The following is a 27,562-nucleotide window of genomic DNA, read 5'->3' as shown; positions in this document are numbered from 1 at the left end:
GGATTGTCTTTTATACATTTAGATTTATTTCGTCACTGATTCACGAGTCCTATTGTATAAAACAGACAGTGAATTTTTAATATAAGAGTGCACTAAATACACATTTTATTTGTTGTCCATTTTACAAAATTTATCAAGAAACAAAAATTTGTATTTAATATATAGAATGCTTTAACTTTCACTAGATTTTCTTCTCCAATAATTGTTATGTTACCACTATATACAATCAAGAGAAGAAAGGATTTGTTTTTGCATTACGTGCCTGTGTTAATTGTTTACTTTCTAACTATTGGAAGTGCTGTATGTTGTGCTTAGCTGAGAAGTGTTGAATCGATATCGTATTGGAGCAATAACCTATTGTTGTGAAATGAGTGTGCATATTTTGTGACATACCTTCTTCCTCATGGGTGTTCGTTGCTAATACTACCCTCTTTAATTTCAAGTCTTTTATTAAAACATGTAAGTATTTATTTTGTGTGTTTTAATGAATGAATGTAGAATGGTGCAGTATATATAGCTATAGCAGGCAGGTGCTTGCTATAATTGTACATGCTGGCGGGGCACCAGTGCATATCGACCTTATGATGAACATGATGTCAAGTCACTTAGTCATTTATATCAAATTATGCATATGCTTCATTCATGAATCAATATGATATAGTTATCAAGACTGGCTTAACATGGTATATTGCTAGCCATGAGATTAGACCCATTACTGAAAATTAAATTCTCTATGGATTTTGGTTAAATTACCACCACTTAAATTTAAAACTTATTTAGTGTTTTTTTTACATATTCCTTATTAAGTTTTAAGGTTTGCTTTTTAATGTATTTAAAATGTCTGCTAGAACACACTGACTAAAGCCTGTTACTTACTAAATCATTAATGAAATTGTTCATGGCAATATTGTATGAATAGATTATGCTTTAGAGATCTGTAGTGCCTACTATAATATATTTGTCAATTACTTAGCTAATTAATAATTAAGAAATAACTATTTAATGTAGTTGTTATTTGTGTAACCACAGAAATATACAATGTTCAAAATAATAATTGGTATGAATACTATTTATTGGTCTTTGTACTGTTATAACATTGTTTATAATATGTATTATATTAGTATGCATACTAAGATACAATGAAATTTTAACAACATTGAAATTTATTTAAAATTTTACACACAAACACTTGCCAACAAACTATTCTGCAGTTTGGTGAGTCATTGTATAAAAATAACTGTAATTATCTTTATTAAATCAATGAAAAAAAATGTTGCATGCCTTAAATAAATTTTTAAGTATACTCAAGAATGCTAGCCTCATCTTTAATAAAATAGTTTTAAAGTATTAACATGCGTTGGCATTTCTCTGCATTTTTCTATTGTACTTGAGAGCCACCCTTGTTTCACTTAAAAATAACATATTTTGTTGCAGTGAAATGGTTAATATTTAAAGCTAGCATTAGATTGATGGAAAGCTAATTGATTTGTATAAACAGTCATTTTTGTGTGATGTATGTACATACATGCAACCTAACATATAGCCAAAGGGGGTCTTATCATCCATTACTGGTGTCCCTCCAATATAACCCATTAACACAGGTGGGAGAGCCATCCCATTATGATCCTTAAAAAAACATACAGAAAATAATTAAAATTCTGTTGTTTTCGGCCACTATTGCTCTAATAAAGACCATCAAACTGGTTTTGTTTCATTATCTTTACAAATATCAGTCTATAATTTTATTATATATTGTATATTTAATAAATAAAGAGTTATTATTTTAATTATATCATTGGTTTCAGATACAATGGGAAGGTTTACCGGGAAGAAATGTCGGCTACTCTCCATGTTGTGGCTCACTGGAGGCTTCTTTTTTGTAGAGCTCATTGTGGGCTATGTCACCAACTCAATGGCACTTGTAGCCGACTCATTTCACATGCTAAGTGATGTAGCGGCACTGGTTATTGCATTTTTATCTGTTAAAGTAAGTACCTCCAGTTATTTAGTTAGTTAGTTTTGATATGCAACTATGTTTAGGTAGACTTTACTTATATGTAGTTTTGTTTAAACAAAACTTAGGATCTGTAAATGTTAGACAAGTATTAGATGATACAGAGAATAGTGTACCAATGTGAATATATGATTTTACACAATATCCTTTGTTGTAGCAACAAAGGATATTGTGTGAAGGTAGACAAATATTATGTGTCTGCATATAATTTATTTATTTATTTATCTGCTTGACTTCAGTTTACCTTTGATACAGCTTTCATCACTGGGATCAAAATAATTTTCATATTAATGTGTGTAACGATTATTTTAAGCAGGATTGGTTTTGTCCACATATGCAAACTAGCCTCAATTAAAATAAAATAGTTTTTGTGTGTTTGTTTTTTAAACTACTTTTCCTTTTTAGAAGCATTGCATGTTGTTGCATAGATTCAATTTTTGTTCAATTCTCAGGGGTGGTGCCAAGATTTGTAAATCATATTTTTAATTGCTCTATGTCATGATCATGATTGTTGTAATACAGGTGATATATTGGAAACTCAATATAACTATAAAATGTGGCAAGATCTTGTTAGTTCTTGAATTTTACATGTAAATTACTTGTATTTTAGAAGGAAGCTTAAGCTGAAATAGTCTATTTTTAGTTTTTTTAGTAGCTTATCTTTTAAGTTCTATTGGTAGTTATAAAAATGCTGTCCCTTATTTATACATGTATCAATCCATTCTTATTAATCTTAAAATAGTTGTTAAAAAGATTAATCTGGTAACAGATTTTTATACAGTTAGACTTTGCTATATTTTTCATCTTTAGCTGTAGCTAAAGAGAAACTACAATTAGGTAGGTATATATATATATATATATACCTACCTAATTGTAGTTGGAAATACCAATCAACTCATGGTTATAATATGACATCATAAAGTCTTCACAGAATTAACACCTATTTGTATCTATTAGTCATTTAAATATTTATATAATATGAAGTACAGAAATTATGTTCGATTGACAATTTCCTTCAGTTGCAAAGCATGTTGCAAATGTACCATTTTTTCATTTCAACTACACATAATAGCTTACAAAGCATGAAAAGATCGGTGCTCAATGAAATGTTAACGATTGCACCTAATGAAGCTCTAGTACTTAGTAGGGAAGTCTGGAGTAGTAGGTGTATAGAAAATTCACATACTATTTCGAATCCCATATTTATCGACATATCACAGTCCGCTACGAGTATACAGTTTATTTAAATATTCATTTAATTCATATAATAAATTTAAATTTATTACAATAATACGCCAAACAATTCATAGAAATACTTAATGGTTATGGACGCATACGTCTGATTATGTGGGGTATGCAACACATAACCATCGGAAGTAAGGTGTGTGCTAAACCGCTAGAAAACTGATGACTTTAATTGATGGTGATATGGAAATAATTACTAAATTTTAATCAGTGATCTTTTAATAATTTAATATATACTAATGCACTGTACTAACTTTTTATTTATTGTCCCAGATGTCACCAAAAAAATGGTCAAAGAACACATTTGGATGGGCGCGTGCCGAAGTGCTTGGTGCTCTCGTGAACGCCGTCTTCCTAGTCGCGTTGTGCTTCAGCATAACAGTGGAAGCTGTGAAACGATTTATTGAAATTGAGAAGATCCATGACGCTCAATTGTTGGTCGCCGTCGGTACACTCGGGTTGCTGCTTAATGTTGTGGGGCTGTTCCTCTTCCACGGTGAGTTGACGGTTTTTTTGTTCTCGTAAAGTCTAGCCGTGGTCATGGCATTCGTGTGACGGGACAGACACAGATAGATACTTTCACGTCAATAGATACACACATATACACATTATAAATAACAAAAGAGCAGAGTACATAAATAAAAAAAGCAGAAGTAAATACAATATATATAAAATTTCATACAAACTTTCCTTTCTTTATGTGTGAACCATAATGATGCAAAAAGGTAGTTTTTACATTACTTGCTCTGGGAGACAAACCATTGGTTTTCAGTTACTACCAGGTAGGTAGTAAGTACATACTACATATTTGAATAATTGGCTCTGCTAAAGTATTAAATATTTGACCAACTATCATGTACTCATAAATCTAATTATATAAATCGTGATCTAAAGAATATAGATGTTTCATTTTATTATACATATATACAAATACTAAAATAATTTACTATACCACTCATATGTTTATTGATCTAATAACAAATTTCATTCAATTTTATCCATACCGTTTATTTATTTATATAGGATGTGAGTTTAAACCACGCGAAAATGTATGTTATTAATTGTCTTGTTAGCATAGTTTGCCATATAATAGTTTATAAATAAATATATTTATATATTTACTATACATAAATTTTCATTATACTACTATAATAGTTTTGTAGTAGTACAATATATCCTAAAGCGACATAAGGAAGAAATTGCTTTTGGTTTGTATGTGATCCAAAATTTTTTGCCATGCACATTTTACTACTACTTCGCGGTAAAAATGGATGGAATATTGTACCTTAGCCTAGAACCTAAGGCTTTAAAACTAAGTACCTATTTGATGTATTTTATTGCGGTTATCCCCGTTATTTAAACTTTAAAATTATTAGTATCATCAATATCTTATTTTATATCATCTAAGTTATAGAATATAAGCGGCATAATTATGTATTTACACTTTAAGTAACTGAATTAGACTTTGTGTTTTGAGTCGTCTGCGTGGGTCCCTATTTCAGCCGCCAAGCAGCTTGCTTTTTCAAGTTCTGTTTCGGTTGAAGGGTGATTTAAAACAGTGAAATTATGACAGGACAAAAGGCATGACATCTTAAACCTCCAAAATTCCAACGCAGGAGTGGTATCACGGCAGTCACATGATAACGTGATGTCGTAGTATTGTTCATGTATATAGGCTATACCATTTACCATCAGGTGGGCCGTCAGCCCGTTTTGCTATTCCGATTAATTAAATATAAAAAAATTAGGAAAATACTCAGACAGTTGTAGTATGCCAGTTGCATGTAGCAAACAATACTAGCGGTTTAACTTCAAATTTAACCACCGTACCATTCTGTCGACTAGAAACATTTATAGCATAAAATTAAGTGACATTTTCTTTCTAGAACATGGTGGTAGTCATGGTCACTCACATGGTGTACCGCCACCATCAAACGTCAGACATCTGACGGAAATAGTGAACAGCAACGCGGACATGGCATTGGGTCATAACTCCACGGATCCTGAGGAGACTGATGAAATGGTGCCACCTAAGGCTGTAAAGACGTCAAATAATAATAAACAACCCTGCCGTACCACCACTGACCCTGGACATATGAACATGAAGGGAGTGTTTCTACATGTGCTATCTGACGCCCTTGGTAAGTGCTATTATCATTTCCGTTATGCATCGTTCAGAAAATAGCTGATACAAGTTATATACATATATATATTATATGCAATACAACTGATATAAAAATACATAAATTACATGTATTAAAGAATGTTTATTTAGCTAAGGTGCAGGAAACACCTAAATAAATACAAACATACTCATGAATACAAATATTTCTACTATGCGGGGAATTGCACCCGCGACCATCGAAAGTAAAGCGGTATGCCAAACCACTAGACCACAGAGGCCATCAAACGATGTTGACATCGAAATTATTTCTTAAATACATACATACTATATTTAAGGACACCCAAACCAATACAAACATACTCAATAATGCAAATATTTGTACTGTGAAAGGAATGGAACCCGTGACCAACGTAAATAAGACGGTGTGCTAAGCTAAACTGCTAGACCACCAACGCCATCAAATGTTGACATGGAAATTACTGACAAATTTTAATTATCATCAGTAGATTATAATTTAGTTGTAAATTTTTACCACATTGCTTTATTTTGCCGTATATTTTTTCGTAAATAGTTTTATGTAACTATTACTATAGTACTACTACTAATAGCTTATCCCATCAAAAACATAAATGTGAAATGATAGCCGAGTTTAATATTATGATATATGCCTTGATTGTTGACTTCTACGACAAAAGAGATGAGATCTAAATGGGTGCCAAGTTCAATGGTCTGTCCTGAAATATATTTATAACAATATATAATATCATTTCTTCTTATAACTTAGGATAATATACTGTAGCCTAAGGTCTAACTTGGCCAGTTCTCATATACCAATTATTACTTTCTATTGCTAGTTAGTACTAATATTAAAATAGGAACCGACAAGTAACATGTTTAGAACTTGCGAAGGCTACAGTATATTTTGTATATGAAACACATATTTATCTCACAAGTCTCAATATATGAACCAAATTTGACAGGTTTGTGTGAAAGAGTTTTTGAGTTATGAGGGGGTCAAAAGTGGCTCCAAATGGTTCGTGTAAATATACACACGGTGCTGCTTGCCAGTTTACTTGAAACTCGGCTTTGACACGCTACCGCGTGTCTAGATATGTTTTTCGTACAATTATAGATAAATGGACATGTGCCATTGAATTTCATATGTGCCCATATTTACAGTGGAGTCGATATTCGACACAAATTTACATACGCCGTAACAATGATAACTGAAAATACATGGTCATTTTTAGATAAAAACTAATTCGTCAATAATGTAAGAATGTACGCAATAATTGCGTTTGCGCAATTAAAACATAGTTCCAATGTAACTGATTACCATCATTGTTTGTATTGATTATAAAGTGTAATAGAGATGCTAATCGGCCGATTTAAATATATTATTATTCTATGTGCTCTAGGTAGATTTATTGAGTAGTATAACGGTTTGTTCTAATAGTTGTCAAACTAGTTACGTACGAAGTTACGTATCGAAGTCGACGTCGGCAGTAGGCTTTGGCTCCTAAGGAAAAATCATTTGTATCTTTAAGAGGTAGTAGGTATAACCGTACCGTTTCAGTTTTTTTATTAATAACTTTGGTAAGTAGTTTTTATCGAACTGGGTGTTATTTTACGGATGTCCATCTTATTACTTAATGGATTTATAATTTATTATGTGATATGTGAGAACATATTCTGTGCGGAAATCTGACCACCACCACTGGAAGCTCTACGACTCCTTCCATTGGTGATCAAATTCCGACCGTCATTGAGTCTAAACACGTGTCGCAATGTGGGTGACATTGCGACACGTGTTTCGCCATCATCAGACATCGAATAGATTTTGTATATAACCTGGGAACCTATTGTTTAGCGTGCTGATGTCGCGTGGTTAACTCTCTACCTGAAAAAGACGCAACCATTTGTATTTTTTTATACTACGTAGGTAGAAAACAAGTATACGGCCCATCTGATGGTAAACGGTTACCGTAGCTTATGGACACCTAGGGTGTCAAGGTCACGTAAAGGGTAAGAGAACCACCAAGGTGTCACGTGCGCATTGCCGACTCTTAAGAAACTTTAATATACGCTTCTTGAAAAATCCCATGCTGTTGATGTTCGAGAAAACCTCGACAGGTAGTTAATTCCACATATTACGCGGGAGACTCCTCTGAGACTACTTAGGTTTCAGCGTCTGGGGATGAATTCCCTGTTTTCCTTGTCTATAAGCATGTCACTCTTAATAATTGTTAGAGTGATGAATATTATAATTACAAAGCATGAATGAATTCCCAGTTTACATATAATACGGAATATATTGTATGTATACCTAAATAATTTTGAATAAGTTGCATACAAAATGCCACTGTATAATATCGCTATGTTATGATTTAAATACCATTATTAAATACAATCATCTCGGTCACAAAACAAATCAAACGGTGAAGTCACCTCGACATTGACTCTTGCTTTCAATACGGAAGTCACAAGCATGACTAACCTGTAAGAAAATTAAAGTTACCTTTTTTACCTCTTGAAATTACGTTCCTTATAAGCAATTTGTTGTAAACGAAATGCCAATGAGTTCAGAACTAAAAACCAATTAAATAATGGTTTCATTGACATTGGAAAAAGAGACATGGTCGAAGGAAGTAATAAAAAACATCTTAATAAGAAATAGGTTTAATTACCTAAAACACGCTAATAATTAGAAGGAAAAATAAACATCGTATCTACTACGAGACCAAGTCTTGAGTATAATACAAACCTAAAATTGATATTTTGTATTAAATACATAGAAACATAGATGGCAATCACTTGGAGAATCGGAGAATAGACTGTACCAGACTCTACCACATATGATGATTTATTAAAATGGTTACTTATACGGAATCAACAGGAGAATAAACTTCATTTAATTGTAAAAAGATCAAAGTCGTTATTTTTCGCGATTAAACGCACAATTAAAAAAAACTATTATGCATATATACATTTTAGGACTTTGTCACGAATCACACGCACTCTGGAACCTGTGTAAATTACAGAGTTATTCCATAATGTGGACAATCTCGCCCGTTATTGTTAGGAAAAATCTTTAGCGCCATAGCACTATGCGCATAGGAAATTCTCATATCCAAGATCCTGGTGTTCAGTGATTAATGAAAAAAGTATATAAAAGTAAAATTCTAAATTCAATCTGTATGTGTTGGATAATACTATACTAATAATAAAATACCGAATCGATTAGATGATAATATATGTGACGCACATTTAACACCAACTTTCGTGCCTAGCACCTACTCATATCTTCTATATTAGTCCTGTTATCTTACCGATCAATTTAAGCATACCTAACTAACGGTCTACGTTATCATTAGAAATGTGTTAATCAATTCTCGTGACCCAATTACATGTGAAAATAATAGCTTAGTATGTAACAAACTATATTCAATACTCATGTCCTTGATATTGTTTTACTATCTTTGGTTAGAGAATTGTGCTTATTTTTTTATTTGAGATTATTAGAGTATTTTTCTACTTGTAAAATTAGTATTAGTATTTTTCTATTTTTAAAGCCCTTTCGCTCCTTGATTTATGCTTGTTTATGAAATTTATAGCCATATAAATTTCATGCGTATATGCATATATACTGTAAAGTTTCATCAAAATCTGTTCCGTAGCTTATGCGTGAAAGAGTAACAAACATCCATCTATAGTCACAAACGTTCGCGTTTAAAATATTAATAAGATATTGTCACAAACGAAATTAGGTAGAGACTAATAAGGTTCATTGGGGCTATTAGTTATGACTAGTGACACTATTTGCTGGTAGTATATGTCAGATTGACCTCCATGGAACCAGAAAACCATCATGGTTAATTCCTAGTGCCTAGTTAGACCTCAGCAGTTCATCGTATCATCTTCGGCTGGTGCCCCGCCAGCGTATGTCATTAGTATAGCACTGGCAAGTATGAAAATAGGATACACCTATTGTCATCGACGCCCCGTTACCCATATCAAATATCGGGGACAAAGCGCCTTAAGATGCAGACTAACTTGTCATGCAATTAAAAAAACCCACACGTTCACCATTCCAAGCTTTTGCATGTCTTACTGTATTGGCGACATTAGATATAATGTCTTTCTCTTATACATAAGTATTCGGTAGATATGTACGAGTATTTATATTATTAGTTTTCCTAGCTGTTGTAAAAAGTAGGTTTTAACGCAATGTGTTGTTTGAACACTTCGTTGTACTTCAATTAAGATAGAGATACTGTTAGACTCTTCTTAATTATGAGGTCTATCTAATCTCTAAATTAGATGATGATACTATGAAATTAATATGACGGTTGCAAGTTGCCATAATTTTGTAATATTTGCGGTTTGGTTTTTGACTTTGTCATTTCTACATACTAGTTTATGTTAGTGTTTTTTTTAATACGTTTATATTATTATAATAATGACAAAGGACAATTCACAGTACTGTTTAGTCCCTAAGCAGAAGTGTTGTGGGTACTAGGCAGCAGATAGAAATTTTAGATAGATTTTTTTATATAATAATAATACATAATGTAAACTCCTAGACTGATACAGAAAATAAAACTCATTAATACAATTATTTGCTACGTGCGAGGAATCGAACCAGCGTTCATCGGAAGTTAGGCGGCATGTTAAACCGCTGAACCGCCGAGTTCGTCATTAAAATACATTATTAATGAAAATATCACTAAAATCAAATACAAATAATGTTCAAAATTAAAACTATGTCCTTGTGTTGTGCAACTTGTGACAGCCGTCACACATAATGCGTTTGTTGTTCACTAAAACTCGACACACCGTCGTATCCAATCGATTTTTTATGTATTTGTTACAACTTCCCTTCATTATCCTTTGTTATCGCGTATTGTGGACAGCGAAATTGTTGTATTCACATTGTTATTACAATTATCACCTTCATTATTTCAAAGATATTTGAAGCTGGAGTATTATTATTGGTAATGGAATGTACACGTTAATGACCGTGCATACTTTGTTTGTTATTTGTGTTAATTGTTACAATAAACGAATACAACGATATTTAATAGTTTTTGATATTTCATATCTAGGTATTGAGGTTGTGACATCGAAATTATACTGACTCTATGTTGCATCCAATTGTAGCCAACTTCTTGACAAGTTTAATTTTTCTAAATATTGTAATTGTAAGTTTTTACATTCCTTTTTGTTGTTTTCTATATTATGTAACACGAGGTAGACTTAACATAAATATGAATGAATACTACAATGTGAAATTACTATTTTTTATTTAGGATCACGACAATTATTACATTCATACAAATTCATTTGTTTACAAGTAGTAGTTTATGATGACTACCTATATGTGAATACAGTATGCAAGGTCAGTTACAAAAGTTATGTATATACATAAATCTTTAGATTTTTTTATTATTATTCTTGTTATTAGAAATTAAATAGAGATTGTAAAACTATTTGTACTATACAAATATGTATATTTAAATAGCATTTACCGACATTATAATATGTAAACATAATATATAATCTCACTTGAGTTGATAAAGTTATTGATTTTTCTCACCTACTCAATGATTCATCATTTTGAATACTATAAACACACGAGCATTACTATTTGCACATTACCTCGCTGTATTTATTTATTTCATATATACATTTAAGAATTTCAAAATAATGTTATGATTTGACTAAACTAATAGAATAAAATAACAAACTATCTTTATATGTCCAAAAGCAATCGACGACGACCCAACGAAGCAAAGAAGATATCCTTCTTTGCTTCGTTGGGAATGAGATGTTTCTGCAGTAAAATGGAACCTATATTTTGAGTTATTATGAGTTAGACCTCTCGCAATATATTGATAAATTTGCATTCGATTCTATGTCGACGTCTTTACATGATGCATGTACAAAGAGACAGACAAAATTCTAAAATTGTTTTTTGGTTTCTATAGCTCTAAAAAAGTGAATTTAGATTTCTTATTCTTATTGATTATTTCTTATCTTTATTTTATATATTCTTTTATGTGTATGTTTTATCTATACCTGCCTCTGCAGGCCTGCCTACCTGCCTCTGCAGGCACAATAGCTTGATTCATATTTTCAAAATATTAGGTGCTACAAACAAATATACTCAGTGAGTATTTAACGCGTTGCAGAACGCATTGAATAGTCTTATTTCTCACATAGGGACCGGCATTACTTTTTTTGTTAATTACGTATATATTTTTTTAAATATATTTTTAGTGTACAATAATTTGAGGTAGACATTATTTAATCCCTAGATTTATTAAGCACACCGCTTTACTTCCGATGGTCACGGGTTCGATTCCGCACGGCACTAACATTTGTATTCATGAATATGATTGTTTGTAACGGTCTGGGTGTTTTCTATGTATAATATGTATGTATTTCCAATATATTTATATGTATATATCTATGTATTTATCAGTTATCTAGTACTCATAACTCAAGCTTTAGGTAGCTTAACTTGGGACTAGATGGCGCTGTATGAATTATTATTATTATAATTACAGTGCCCACGGGTAATCTCCCGGTCTCAATGTGTAAATTTACTTTCGTTGCGGAGTGACCCACCGGTGTGCATGCGGTCTGTAACATGTTAAGGTCGACTACGCTAATTTCTCTAGAGTACTTGGCAATTGCATTGATTAGGTCACAGACAGCTGTTATTGACATAATTTTGTGAACTACAAAGTCACAACGTGCAAACCGTAGTAACCTTGTACCAGTTTCGTTAAAAATCTTATCACACACGTGAGTTGATCGGTTACATTGATCACTTAAAAATTATCTATATTTAACACTGAAGGTTGATGGATAGGAGTGGTCAGGGATTAACACATGGGAAATTACAAAACTGACATTGTTTTCGGCAATAAAACAAATATAAATATATGTAATACCTAATGTATTACATATATTTGACGGCCTCGTTGGTCTACTGGTCTAGCACACCGCCTTACTTTCGAAGGTCGCGGGTTTGAATCCACGCACTGCACAAAGATTTGTATTCATGAGTATTATTGCTTGTATCAGTCTGGGTGTTTTCTATGTATTTGGGAAAAAAAATTATTATGTATTTGTATCAGTTGTATACCCATAAGACAAGCTGTAGCTAGCTTAAACTGGGTTCTAGATTGCACTCTGTGAATTATCCTGAGATTATGATTATTATTAACTATAATGCTTATATGTTTAAAATCTGATATTGTTAAATATGATTCATTTGCTTACGTATCTCGTTTTAATTCCGTAAACGAAAGCCAAAAATAAAACGGTCTTAATTTCCCCCTATCTGTTTATGAGTCATAGGACAATACCGTAACTCAGTGCAGCAGTTTTGCATTGTGTGTAATGGGACTTTACGTCAAATCGCCTATTATTTTTTTTATATAATCTAATATTATAAAGCTGAAGAGTTTGTTTGTTTGTTTGAACGCACTAATCTCAGGAACTACTGGCTCGAATTGAAAAATTCTTTTTGTGTTGGATAGTCCATTTGTCAAGGAAGGCTTTAAGCTATATTACGCTACGACAAACAGGAGCGGAACTGCATTGAAAAATATTGCAAAAGGTGGGGAAATTAAACGCAGACGAAGTTGCGCGGGTCAGCTAGTAATAGAATATAAGCTGATCCGGTAAACGGTTTTGTTATATAAATTATTTCTTGTAATTATTATAGTACTAATATCGCTTTCAAGAACAACCCCTACGGTTGTTGGTAGATAGATGAAAATTTTTGGTTGTTAATGTCGAATCATAAACAGTTGCGCAAAAAAATTTTACCTAACAATAAAATATATACATTTTTTGTGATGGACCACCCCTATTACTTAGGGGTATGAAAAATAGGTTACGTAGGTATGAAAAATAGGTTAATATAAATTCTCAGACCTGTTTAATATACATAAAATTTTATAAGAGTCTGTCAAGCCGTTTCGAAGGAGTTTTGTTACAAGCACTGTGATACGTGATTTTTTTATATTACATTACGAGATGCCCTCAAATTTAAAGAAGGATTAATTCAAAGGATAACATACCTACCGATATTTTTGTTGTGATTGCTGCTACCAAAATTATCTAAATTTAACTATCTCTTTTCATTGTTGCAGGTTCAATTATAGTAGTGGGTTCAGCATTGGTAGTATGGCTCACTGACTGGAAATACAAGTACTATATCGACCCAGCGCTGAGTATAGTATTGGTCATTTTGATACTAGCGTCAGTATGGCCTTTGTTAAGAGAATCCTCTCTCATTTTGTTACAAACAGTCCCCACACACATCCAGGTAAGATTTTTTCAGTTTGTTATAGATATGTTATAAATTCGCATAAAGTTTCGGAAGAAATCGCTTTTCAGCAATAAGACCGCCCATTGTTGCTTGTTTATACACAAATATATTTGTTTCTTTTTCCGTGAAGAGAACAATGAAGAATAATAATTTTGAAATATAATTCCAGGGATTAATACTTTCTATTATAAGCAGTAGTGTTTTTAATTAATGATAAAGGTTTAGTGCACCGGCCTACGCTAACGGGTTACGCTGGTGAGGCACCAGCGGAGAATTACAAGATGAGTATGAGGTCAGACCAGTTCAGATCTATCGTGACATATTCACCAGGAATGTGTGACGATGGTTTCAAGGGGAACCAGGTGGAGGTCAACTGGATATGGTACATTGTTCATTTTATCATCCTCCACTGGTATCCTGCCAGCGTGAAACGTTAGCGCAGGAGGGAGCACCATTCCAAAATAATCCGTAAAAAAAATACAGATCATTAAAATCATATACGATACTTCCATAAAAAAAGATTTTAATTACTTTTGTCTGGCGCTGGAGAGAGCACCATTCCATAGAAAATAATTTTAAGTATTTTTATCTGACTCTCTGTTTGTTTTTGTTAATCTCTAAAACAACTGGTCGATTTAAATAGAACGATATTACTTATACTCGCAGCATTAGCACTAGCATTAGTTTTCTGCGAGTGTAAGTTCAAGGAGTAACTTAGATTACTTTTGCCTTAGAAATTTTATTTATTTTATAAAAAAAACCTTTAAACTTCACGCAGACGCAGTCGCGGATGACAACTACTAGTATGGAATTGTGCTTTTTTTATAAGCAACTCAAAACATCCCCCGTGTATTATTAAATAAGCAATCATATTTACATAATGATAAAACGCGTAAAGCCACTATTCATACACGCTGTTTGTTCAGGTGGACGCTATACAGAGGCGTTTGTTGGAGAAAGTGGACGGAGTGATTGCAGTCCATGAGTTCCACGTGTGGCAACTGGCCGGGGACAGGATCATCGCTAGTGCACATATTAGGTACGTAATATCTCAAACAACAAATACTTAAAACCTACAGGGGTCGCCTGACTGTAAAATTAATAATTGTACACAATTCACACAGTGCTACCTAGTCCAAACCTAAAATGTTGATATTCGCATGCCTAATCCTTGTTAATGTGTATTTATTTAGAACCACATTTATTTAAAAGAGCAACACGCAAATTTTTTATTAGTCCTTCTTGTAATGAGTCTGAATTCCGAACGAGTGGTAAGATTTTATAAATTATATTCTATTATCTCGGTTTTATTATATATCAACGCCAGTCTTTATCGGTCTCGACTCGACCAGCTGACCGTTCATGTCTATTGCAAAAATTATGTTAATGTTAGTTCATATTTGCCGAGAAAAATAAAAAATAATAGGTAAATAATTGAGGACCTCGTTGATGTTGAACTCGACAATTTAAATAACATATATTTAACTAATAATATAACGTATATTTAACTATTTTATTTAGATTTTAGTATAATGTAACTTAGCTGTTCTAAAAAAATATGTCAAGGATTCAATATTTATTTAGTAGCGATAATTTTAATCTGTTACACGCATGTTTCTTTGTATTTGTTCAAATAAACATTAATGTTTTTATTACATACCTAATCACATTTATTAAATAAGAGTCAAATGTTGTTATTGAATCTATTGCAAATTATTCGTTACTCGAAATTATTAATATTTACCCTGGTCCACAAAGTATATTTTAATGTGTATACTAATGGAGAAGTCAAACTTAAAAAGAAAAAAAATGGAAATGAAATCGAAGTTATTTCTATAACTGAAGTGAAATCTAATATGAAGTAAATAGATGAACATACTAAAAATGTAACCGTCGCTGTTTTAATATTGTATATTACTATGTATATACGGGAATTTAATTAACTTACTATGATTTCGTCCTTTGCGATAATTGGTTCCGCTTCCTCCGGAAGTCATCTTCAGGATGCGTGCTCGTTCATTGAATTCCCGTGAGTAAAAGTTTTAAAAATAATATATAATTGTTTTGGGTTTTACTACGTTGATACAGTCTATAAAATTAGATTGATAGAATATGCTGTATTTGCATTAGCAGATATATATAATTAATTATACTATTTATAATTGATTATAATAAACATGTGTATAAATACAAAAAGCTGGCCTTATTACTGAAAACAATTTTTTCATTGCAATCTTAGGGTAACAGGTACAATTGTAGGAAATGGTGGGTGACATGCAAATAGGAATAAGTAAAAATAATGATATAAATAAGAAAGAGATTTTAATAATATAAACATAAAATATACATATGTATACATTATATATTAGATTTCCTCGTACCTATATCTTTCGTGTACAGACAGCGATATCAGTTTTTTTATGTATAAATATGGAGAACGCCACTTACTATAATTAATTGCGTTATCAGTTACTATTTTACAGGTATACGTGACAGTAAAAGCATATATTACAAAGATAAGGGTTCAACTACGAATCAAATCTGTATGTTAACAGAGTAAAAAACAATTTGTGGCCATTCCTTTTCACTCTTATATAGAGGCTACCAGGGGAATAAATCACAATACAAGAGAAGAAAAACTTTACTAATAACTATTGAAGTTTATTCTCCAGCCAGCATGGAATTAGATTGTTGCTCAAATTACGTGGAATTAACACATCATTAATTTGTGTAAAAGCTAATAGGGTAAGGGGTAGGTCGTGAAATGCTTGTCTATCTGATTCCGTGTCTTTCTCTTATGTTTTATTATTAATATATTCGCTCTTAAGTATATATATATATATATATATATAAATATATAAGTTCTCCTTCTTGGCCTTCAGCTACTCCTTAAATCCTTCCGCGGATTTAGAGTGCCCTCTGCACTACCCCTTAACGTCCGGTGAAGCTGTAAAGACTGCGCCTAAATTTCGACTATTCTAATGCTATTGATTCGAATAGTTGGAAAAAGAAATGCTATTTATCTCTGTAAACAGACAGTTCTCACAGATTCTTATAAAAAATAATATAACTATTTTTTAATCTAATCCGAACATTGAATTATTTAGCTATTTGCTGATATGTAATCAACTTGATAACATTACTTCGGTAATGCGAATTTTTGACGGGGTCATACATACTCTGGACGTCCTTGGGCTATCTCACAATTTTTTTATGTGTGAAAAACCATAATTGATATCCATTTAACAAGGTGAAGGGAACGAGTTCTGCCGGACAAGACGTTTCTGACGTTATTGTACTCAGTCCATGTATCCTCGTTTCTTTGTCATTGAGTAATTCTTATGTCAGTACATACACCAGCTAAGATGTCGTTCCGATCGAAAACTAAAGCATCCCTTACTATTTCAGAGTAGAAAACTATTCACGGTAGTCAATGAGTAGCTATTACATAATAGCTAGCTATATACAGCAGTCGTGATCTTATTTTATTTATTTTACATCATTGCGTTTTTGAATTTTTATTTCACAAATAAATCGGTTTTGGCACGATCCCAATGTAAACCAGTCTTTGTTCCAAACAGAACTAATGTCAACGAACCAATGTGTCAGATGGTTTTACTTAACATTTTTTTACTGTCATAAATACATATTAACTAGTTCAGAAATAGAGAAATACCAATGGATCGATTATGTTCTTTTATTACAGTATTACTTACTATTTTTGGAGTGACGGCTTTTTATCATCATATTTGCCTTGTGTTCCAAAACATCTGATTTAATAATTAGTGTGTACTAATTGAATACTAATCAGATTCATGCACGTATTTATTTTTATAGGCTGAGGATATCTTAGTATATATAATCGTTATACGTAAATATTCAGTTGTAATATGTATTATTTATTTGTTCTTGGTGCGTATTACAGTATGATACTAATGCATCCACTAAGGATATATAATAAAAACGGTGAAAAGCGAAATGACAATAATAATTCACGAATAACTAGGTACTGACTAATACTGTGACTCCACATAATAAATAACGCTAAAGTTATTTAGAGCTAACTCTAACATTTTATTCATAAATTCTTTTATTTATAATAATAATATTGCTATGACAATATATTTTTTACATAATAAATATTGAAATACCTGTAACTATTTCATAATTTAGAATTTCTTGACCTGGATCTAGTCGTGTGCACTGAACAAAGGGTATTAGCAACTTTATTTGACTCAAGTACATGAAACACAATGGGTAAATTTATATAACGAACGCGCAACAATTGGAAAATGTTTGTGTGTAATATATACCCAACCTTGACAAGTAGCGTTGGTTTTCAAGACTAGTTTCAATGAAAACTATATTAACTTGGTATACTAAAAGTGATATTATAAAACCACTGAATTAACTGTCAAAAATATATTAACCTGAATAGTGATATTGTAATTAACTATGACACTAACTCCATCCACGCTACATTCGGGTATTAAAATTATATAATAATGATAGAATTATATAATAATGGTCAAATTTGTAACTACGTTACTGTTGCATACTTTAATATAAGGAAGTTATTGGGACATACCTGTAATAGATACGACTTATGTTATCAAGGACTTTTTTGTACACATTGATGTCCTCTATAACATCTGTGGTATATTACTTTGCTTCGCTGTCAATAATTTTGGGAGGTTACGCGATATTTGCATTTTTTCATATGTTGGGTTACATTATCGAAGTTTTCATTGTGGATCCCTAACGTTTTTTAAAATATTCTATGGCCTATTCATCAGGGATAATATTGGATTGGAATGGTAAAAGAAATTTTCAATTAGTTTCAGAGCATATTCAATGCATACAAATTCCTCTTTATAATATTAGTACAGATTAAATAAGCAATGAAGGAGTATAATATTAGATACTTACAGATAGCAACACGTATATTGAATGTCAAAACAGCGCTACCTTAAAGCTAAACAAAGAAAGACGAAAGACGTGACTTTGTTCAGCTCCATGAAGACAATAACAACCAAGTTACAATTTCAATTTCGTTGTTTAAGAATCGGATTTTGTTATTATGAAAGTAAATTCAAACCATAAGTTTTTATAGAGCTACACTATTCCAGAGTGACATAGGCTTTTATTGCAAAAAAAGGAGACAAAGTAACTACTAGTGCACATATAAAACCGATTTCAAAATGGTTGTACTGTATGATATTAAATTCTATTAAACATTTTTAAGCTAATAGGACACTAATCATAATTTAATTATATTTGAAATGTCCAGGGTTTCATTATTTATTTATTATTAACATTGTAAACAATAATTCTTATTATACTTCGCATGGTTGCATTACAAATCTTTAAATTTCTCGTCTTCTATACTATAACACGAATACTTGAATCACTCTATCTATTGCTGAAAATTGCATTAAAATTTGTTGCATAATTTAAAGGATATAAGCGAACAGACAGCCGCGGCGAATTTGTTTTATACTATCTCAAGATTATTAATAACATTGTAAACTCTCATTCTTCCAAGTAATCCAACTAAATCATGTAGGTACTATTTGATATTGCAACAAAGTACCTTATCTCGATTGTATGTTTTGACGCATGAGGAGTACTTATGCTAATGTTGAAATAACAATGTGTGATAAATGTACCTTTGTTTGAGATACATTACTTCATGGAGATAATCACTCGTGTAAAATCACATTATCAGACTAACATACACACGCGTATAGTAAGTGGAGTATTGCTTACTGTAGGTACTGTGTTTATCGAATTTAATATATCGTCTGCATGTATGGAAATTAAGTAGGTCTATAAATTTGCTTTGATGTTTGGTAATTAACACACACAATGTTTCCTTATATATAAAAATAAGAAGACGTTTATTTGTCTCGCTAAAACTCGAGAACGGCTGAACTGATTTGGCTAATTTTGGGTTCGAAATATTTATAGAACGCTAAGGAAGGTTTAAGTTGTGAGAAAATATGAAGAAATTTCATCAAAAATAGTAAACAATTTATAAAAAAAAAATATTTTTTCATATCGTGTCTGTCAAATTTAAAAAAAAACATTCAACATATTATTTAATTCTGAGCCGGAACGGAGTTCCCGGGGTCAGCTAGATATAAAAAGAAATTTCAAATGTAATGCTTTTGTATTTTATAGTTAAATCTAATAGAACAATATAGCTATTCTATCGATGTTCAAGTATAATGGTCATGAAATATATTGGTCACTATATAAGTTTTGGAAATATATAAAATAAACAGACTTTTAAAACGAGAAGGATCTCAATTCGATTGTATACTTTTTCTTTGTGCCTGATGATGGATTATAACGCGGTTTTTATAGCAGTAAAAAATCCGTTTTTTTTATTTCAATTGAACTGATAACAAAGGTGGCCTAGAACAGAGCCAAAAAACAGAGACCAAAATTGGTCTCTGTTTTTTGCATTTAACATCGCCTTTGGGCCGTTGTACGTGGAGTCGTACCATGTATTGTATCCTCCTTCTATTCAAGTTCTATTGAACTCGATTATGTTAGATTCAACTAATAAATAATACTATTCGTTATAGGTGTCAAAACTTGTCTGAGTATATGAAAATAGCTGAGAAGGTAAAGGAGTTCTTCCACAATGAAGGGATCCACTCCACCACGATACAGCCCGAATTCATTGAACTGCCTTTGGGTGGTAACGAGGTGTGTACCTACAGTATATTTTTCAGCCTAATGATATCCAAAAATCAATACTATTGAAAGTATTTTATTTAAGTCTTGATGGAGTTAAAATGCTTTTATTCTTTTTTCATTTTAAAACCTTTCAAATTGGAGATATCACTTTCTATGTTATGAATACCCCTATTAATTTCTTTCATTATTTCAATTAGTCGACGCACTGATGTAGCTAATATATAAAATAAAATGTTAGTATACATCTTTTACGCTAGTTTCAAACATTGCTTCACATTTTTGAAACTTTTCCATATATTCATGTAGTATACGAAACATGCTAACATGGTAATGGTAAACATGGTAACATGTATGCTTACATGTACTCACTTAGTACTGCATTTATCTTAAGAGGAATAAGCTACGCACATTTCTAAACTATAAACTTTGATCGATGCACTCAAAAATCGATAAAATTCCGTATATTGCAAATACTTTTTCAAACTTTGGACAACACTAAAAGTTCTATTACTTGTATCACATATGTGAGTATTTACATATCTGAGCATATTTTTGGTATAATAGTAACATTATTGCAGATAACCAGTGGCGCGTCTGCGGAAGCACCGTGTGCTCTCCACTGTCCTCCTAACGATCTGTGTCACAACGCCACCTGTTGCGGGCCAAATCAGCAGGTTAGTTCTTTTGCACACTATACGAAATGACCACAACTAATTAGTTTGATTTTGGTTTTAATAAAAAATGGAGTGTAAGTTTCAGTTACCGTAGTAAATTAACTGAATTTATGATCACAACATCATTATCCAGCCCATGACGTATTAAATTTTAACTAATTTAGTGTTATCAGTGTCTTTTAAATTAAAAAAAGTAGCGCAAGTAACAAGGGCAAATGTTTTGACAGCCAAATGAATATACTGGACAGGTGATACATTGAGTAGGTACCTGTCCAAAACTAAATGAACTAAACAACTAATCGGATCTTAATGTTTGACAATATCAATTTTGAGCCAATCTATAAATGAGTTTCTCTCATTTAGATTATAAAGTAAAGCTGTCCCATATCTCTTATCTAGATTTTATTCAGATTGAACCAAGTTTGATATATTTTTGTGGTCATTTCGGAAGTGTATTTATTTTATACATTTATTATTATTATATAATAATTTACTGTAGCATGATATATCACAATTTTATCGTCACCATATATTAGAGATATGAAATTTATGATTCAGATGTATAAAGATGTTTAAAGCAATACCATGACGATGGTGAACGTTTATGGAAATTTTAGTCTTATTAAAATTCTATACATTTATCTCTTCTTATCTATTCTAATATAAGAAATGCGAATGGTTTGTTTATTACATTTTCTCGGCTATACTGCTGAACGGAGGATAATGAACTTTTAAATAAAGACAATTTAGATCCCTAACACGGGCATAGCCTAACTTTTATCTGAAAAAGAAATCATGGTAAGCTAGTATGTTATATATACTTGACGATAAAATCGTGTCATACCTTATTACGTAACTACAAAAGTCGCTATTTAATTAAACCTGTATACGGTTGGCGTAATTTGTTTAATGCACAATATGGATGAAGCACTAACCTATAAAAATGGGTGGAATTTAAAAGTTCTCACCACTGCATTAATATTTTCTTATTAATTGCTTATTAAGAATACTAACAACTTGGAGCAAATGCTTAATTAGATTGATTTATTTTGCATACATATATTCGGGTGATATATTATATGTTCGTTTTTAAAAATACAATTAATAATGCGTGTTACATTAGTATAATTACTAATTAATTTTATTGTAATTATTTATATGCAATTAGTAGAAAACTTATCTAAAGGTTTTTATAAGTATTAATTGGTTTATATATAAATAAATTATCTAAAGATTTACAATCTGAAACGATAGAGAAAATTCTAATTTTCGCCGTCTCTGAGTAAATTAGTTAAAACTCTGTGAAGTAAGAAGTGTATATCAGAATTATATTCACCTGTGCGCCATTTGTTTTCTTGTCATGAAAACCATGAATAGCAAAAACAGTGAACTTACTACCACTCACTGAGTTGTAGACCGTTTTGTTTATATATATTGATGGTTATTATTATGGTATACAATCTATTAATATTTAATACTTACTTAACATCAAATAATCAATGAAATGGAGCTTTTCTTATAATTATAGCACTTATGATATTAATATTGGTGATTTATTTTATTAGAAATTCATTTTTTCTAATTTTCCACACACTATCAAACATAAAACACCATAATTTAAGACATTATAAATTTTTAACTATCTATTTTATGATTTTCTCTATCTATATTGTATAAATAGTTTAAGTTTTAAGTTTTAATAGCATATTCTCAAAGTGTTACTTTGAATCCTTGTTTCCCGTCAGGCATCTGGCAAAGGACAGATAAGCTGCCTTAGGATGAATAAATTGTATAAACCTAATCCGCTAGAGAATTTTACGGTTTCACGGACAATTTTGAGAGGTACATCACTTCAGCTGGAAAATTGAATGGCTCCAATTTCTGTTTACAAATCCATTAACGTAGAATAATTTCAACTCGACTAACTACATTGTTAAGACATAAAAGTCATAACAATGTACACAGTTACAAAAGTTTTTCTACATGTTATTTCGTTATTGGTTACTAAGTTCATGTCCCTAGTGACAAAATGTAATAAAACAAAATGCAAGCAGTCTATAGGCTGTTGGGTACGATAGGGCTATATCATGATTATTTTGTTATTGATTTTCTTAGATTTAGTTGCTCTATATTGAATATCAGTGGCTTTATTCAATCTTTTATATTTTATGTTGCCACATTTAGCAGCTTTATTTATTTTCAATTGCAGTTTTTCAGTTTAGAAACGATAAGGGTTCGGTAATCTTTTTCAAGGAGAAGTTTTTGAAAGTGGACACTCCAGTAATGCTGCCTTTGTCCACAACATTGAAGATTAATGACTGTTGACAACATATAGTTACAAGTATCTATGTGAGCGTATTCAGATTATAAATCTGTGTTCCCAGTTTGAAGCCTAGTGAAACGCCAGAAAATCAATGTAGACCAGAAACCTTATAAAAGAACCATAATGCAGCAGCGCCCTCATTTCATGACGTCACATTAAGATACTTGTCAGACTGTACTATTTTGTGTTGTGATATTAGTTTACATTGCGAACTCCTATTAAAATTATACTATAGTTTTTATATATGGATAGATTATAAATCATGCGTATTAATTTATTGTTTGTCTATATTAATGTACACTAGCTATGTAAATGTTAGAGAAAAAAATAGTAAAATTTTTATTTTTGCAGTTGAGTTTAATTCATTTACCGGTTCCGTAATTGACGATACATGGACGTTTTTAAAAATGATATAACTTGTTTGGGTTAAAGACACAGATATATGAATAAAATCTTCTATTTATTATCGTATTAAATTTAGGGTACATTTCTAACCAATTAAAATAAAGTACTAGTAATTTTGTTGTATATCTGTTTGTATATTTAGCAGTTTATTCTCTGTAATGTTTGATTATTTTATATCTTTACAGAAAATAGCGATATTTATTTTCAGCCTATAAACTTTAATGTTTTCTAGTCACATCGCTTATCTTATGTTTTAACTAAACACTGAATATTGCACTTGTTTACTATAAATTAAACTTCGAAAAGTATACTCTAATTACAACCAAAACTATATGTATCCTACCGATTATTATTATTATTATTATTATACATTATTAGCCCGAATACTCTTACCTTGTTATTTTATTGTAGGAAAATCGATTAAAAACATTCCGATAGATGACCTTATTATTTTTTTAATTTCCTTAAACACCTGTATCGTGTAATAAAATGCGACCTTGTGTTTACATAACTGTTAATCACTAAACGCGGTTTACGAGTTGTTTGCCTTGATATAAGTTCATCGATTAACTTGAACTTGATTATTTAACTTGTAACAATAATAAATACTGCGTTTTACATTGTGGAAAAATGTCTGCAATAAACATTGTTTATTATACGACGCCGCGACGGTTTATTTGAAATATTTTATATTTTTTTATTGTTTGGTAGTAATATGTAATATTTTAATAGTGTAACAATTACAAATTAACACTTTACTAAGGTGACTTTTACAAAATACTTAATAGGTTCTATCCCGTTTTCCCAAACAATTTACCTACATTTTTTATTTCATTTGGAGATAAATAAATTTCTTTCCTATAGATTTTTTTTATTTTAAGTATTATTATTATTATCTTCTTTCTTTTAATGATAAAATGTAATTAAGCTGTAATCAATATCGAAAAGTTTTCTTTATAGTTGTGGGTTGTCTATACGGATGTGAAGGTTTCTTTAAGTCCGAAACTTCCCTCTTCTCCAGTTTTCTACTACACAAAAAAACAGTCTTCTAGTAAGTCGACAACCCTTACTAGCTTTATTATAAGTGGCATTTATATTAAATAAACAAGATGAATTTTAGAAGCCACTCAAAATATAAGTGCATGTAATTCATAAAATGCTATTAAATGTTCTCCTCAAAGCAAATGATGTGTTTACTAAGCAGTGAACGTACTACGAATGTGAGCTTAAGTAGTGCTTGAAACAAAGTTGATACACATTATTGCTTTCCTTTGAATTTTTTATAAGCTAGATGCACTTCGCATTTGATGTCAAAACAACTTTCATCGTTCCATTCAATTTATCTGATCAATATCAATGCACGCTCCATGATTGCCATGGAAATTACTTCGGCCGTTGTTTGCAATTGAAATTGCCTTTTGAAGACCAAACCAATTGCATCCACTCGTCTATTATGCATAAGGTTACGGAGTATTGTTTGTAGTCGGTATTGTATACAGAAACATGTTTTAATAGTTACCTTGCAGGGTCGGACTAGATCTGGACTAGAAGGGCCCGGGTGGCTCCCCGCAAACCTAGAGCCTTATAAAGTTAGATAATACTAACTAAAAATAATGATTGTATGAACGAACGTAGGCTGGCCCCTACTCCAGCTACTGAGCTAGAGTAGGCGCCAGCCTACGTTCGTTAATACAATATCTACCGCCTAGCTAGGCACACGAAAGAACTGCACACACTGGGGCCTATCTTGAAAACGCGACTTTAACTACATGTATGCATAGTCCGAGGCTGCTACATTACCTGTGTTGTGTATACTGTATTATATTCTTAGCTTCAGTTATAGTGACATACAATTAATTATTTTAGCATATCATTTAAATATAGTAATTATAACTGATCAATAGTAAAGGGCTACTTATGTTATAATCAAATTATAGGATAGTGTAAGTTGAAATCATTTATTAATATGTAATATATATATATAAATTAATCTATATAAATTGTATAAATGTATATAAATTGTATTAATTTTATATACAATATATTTATTTTTTAATTAAAATTACATATTACCACCTATGCAGCCGTATCTTACTGCGCCGAGCCCAGTCAGGACATACTATACACCTCTACTGTGATTCTTAAACAACCAGCATAACATGTATAATACTGGCGCAGTAATATTCGACTAGACTTGTAAGTAATACGGTGATGTGTTGTCATAAGCTACCTTCATTTTAGAGGCATAGCGTATTATTGTAATTGTAAACCATAATATGTCAATAATATCGTGTATACTTTAATATTGCTAAGTTCCTCATTGTGCCTCTAGTGTTGTATTTCTCGCTTAGGGTTTATGTACATGTGCTAGTTTCATTCGCTCTTGAATCAACTACTAACCATTTAATAGCTTAGAATTACTCATGATTTTATCGTTCTTTTAAATGATTTTTTTATTATGTTTACAGGAGCACAATACACCATCCCCGACAGTCACACCTTATCTCTGCAGACAACGAAATATGGGATCAAGATCCGAATCCATATGCTCGAATCCTGGTAATGACGCCCAGGGAAGGGGTGTCACGTGGAATTTAGAAGCTTTAGAGTGCGGGTTAGTAGAATAATTATAAAATGATCTAATGAAGAATCGCAGTCCGGCTCGAAGGACCAATTTTGTAAAAATACAATTTAAACTGTGTAGGTGTGATAATATCATCGCAAACCGTTTTGTGACATCACAGACTATTATAAACTAAGTCGTGAGAGTGTGCTTTTGTTTTACACTTCCAACTTTCCGCTGGATCGGAATCTAAGAAATCTAGGATTTCCATTGTGGCTACAACATCAGTCCGGCTGTGAAATAAAGTGTTATTTATTTATTTGCGTACTTATATATACATAGGTATATTTAATATAAATATGACTTAGCGGTACAAACGGCGTTCAGATTTACATATCTGATGAGTAACGTTACACGCAATGGTAAATCCAATGCTGCCCTTGGGTGATCTCCTTTACCGTCTCACTTTCACTATAATGTATTTGTAAATCCGTCAATCATACGATTATATTTAAAATCTAAATCTAAACTACGCTTATATATTATTTAGTTTTCAAACTTGAAACTGCTCACAAAGAATTTAATAAGTCCTTATTTAACTTAGAAGCTTGTGCTTAAAATATTATGAAATCAAATTAAAATATTTATTATATATAAAAATACATTATTTTTGCACGATTACTTTTTTTCTCAGAGTTTAAAATAAATCCCGATTAAATTGATGTTTATGTAACTTTAATGATATACCTATGTAGAGATGGTACAAATATAAATATTTAAGATTCGTTTGCAGTTATCGGAGTTTTAGCGTACTTTAAAGCCTCTCTTGCATGGTATTTTAGCCAAGAATATTTATATTATTTATAGTATTTTATTGGGAAGTTATTGTAATTGATTAAGTTCAATTTTAATAAAAAATAATTGACGTGAACGATCATACAATTATAATAATACGACATGTTGTAATGAAAGAAACCAATTTAATACTGAATATTTGACTAAACTACCATTCTATTATCAGCTAAGTTTAATAAGTAAGTTTCAAGAAAAATATAGGCATAAATAAAAAATGTATATTGGTATAAACCAAATAAAAGTTGTTAACAGATTGCTATGAGACTACTATAAGATATTTGCGTTAAATATGTTAAGTCTACA

General features: G+C 31.3%; 1 protein-coding gene across 2 annotated transcripts; it reads left to right on the top strand.

The window, feature by feature from the left end:
- Positions 1–41: 41 nt before the first annotated feature.
- LOC131846144 (proton-coupled zinc antiporter SLC30A1) lies at positions 42–27,562 on the top strand. Of its 2 annotated transcripts, none has more exons than XM_059195378.1 (9): positions 42–459; positions 1,806–1,987; positions 3,533–3,755; positions 5,146–5,400; positions 13,553–13,728; positions 14,658–14,770; positions 20,325–20,448; positions 21,018–21,113; positions 26,310–27,562. In XM_059195378.1, exons 2-9 carry the CDS (start codon positions 1,811–1,813, stop codon positions 26,466–26,468), a joined length of 1,323 nt encoding a protein of 440 aa, XP_059051361.1. In that variant the 5' UTR covers positions 42–459; positions 1,806–1,810; the 3' UTR covers positions 26,469–27,562. The 2 variants fall into 2 exon arrangements, with proteins under 2 accessions (XP_059051361.1, XP_059051362.1); XM_059195379.1 differs by lacking the exon at positions 26,310–27,562 and adding an exon at positions 23,323–23,736.

This window comes from Achroia grisella, unplaced genomic scaffold (assembly GCF_030625045.1).
Source record: "Achroia grisella isolate CSIRO2021 unplaced genomic scaffold, CSIRO_AGI_Agris_v1 utg501, whole genome shotgun sequence".
In the NCBI taxonomy this organism is placed as follows: domain Eukaryota; kingdom Metazoa; phylum Arthropoda; class Insecta; order Lepidoptera; family Pyralidae; genus Achroia; species Achroia grisella.
The sequence above is the reverse complement of the archived record's forward strand: the minus strand, read 5'-3'. Positions and strand labels throughout refer to the sequence as shown.

What these genes read in the sequence shown, in the direction of transcription:
- LOC131846144 (XM_059195378.1), top strand. Translation starts at nt 1,811, where the DNA reads ATGGGAAGGTTTACCGGGAAGAAATGTCGGCTACTCTCCATGTTGTGG. An exon ending in TGCCTTTGGGTGGTAACGAG is followed by an intron (nt 20,449 to 21,017) that starts GTGTGTACCTAC and finishes ACATTATTGCAG; the next exon opens with ATAACCAGTGGCGCGTCTGC. An exon ending in GTTGCGGGCCAAATCAGCAG is followed by an intron (nt 21,114 to 26,309) that starts GTTAGTTCTTTT and finishes TTATGTTTACAG; the next exon opens with GAGCACAATACACCATCCCC.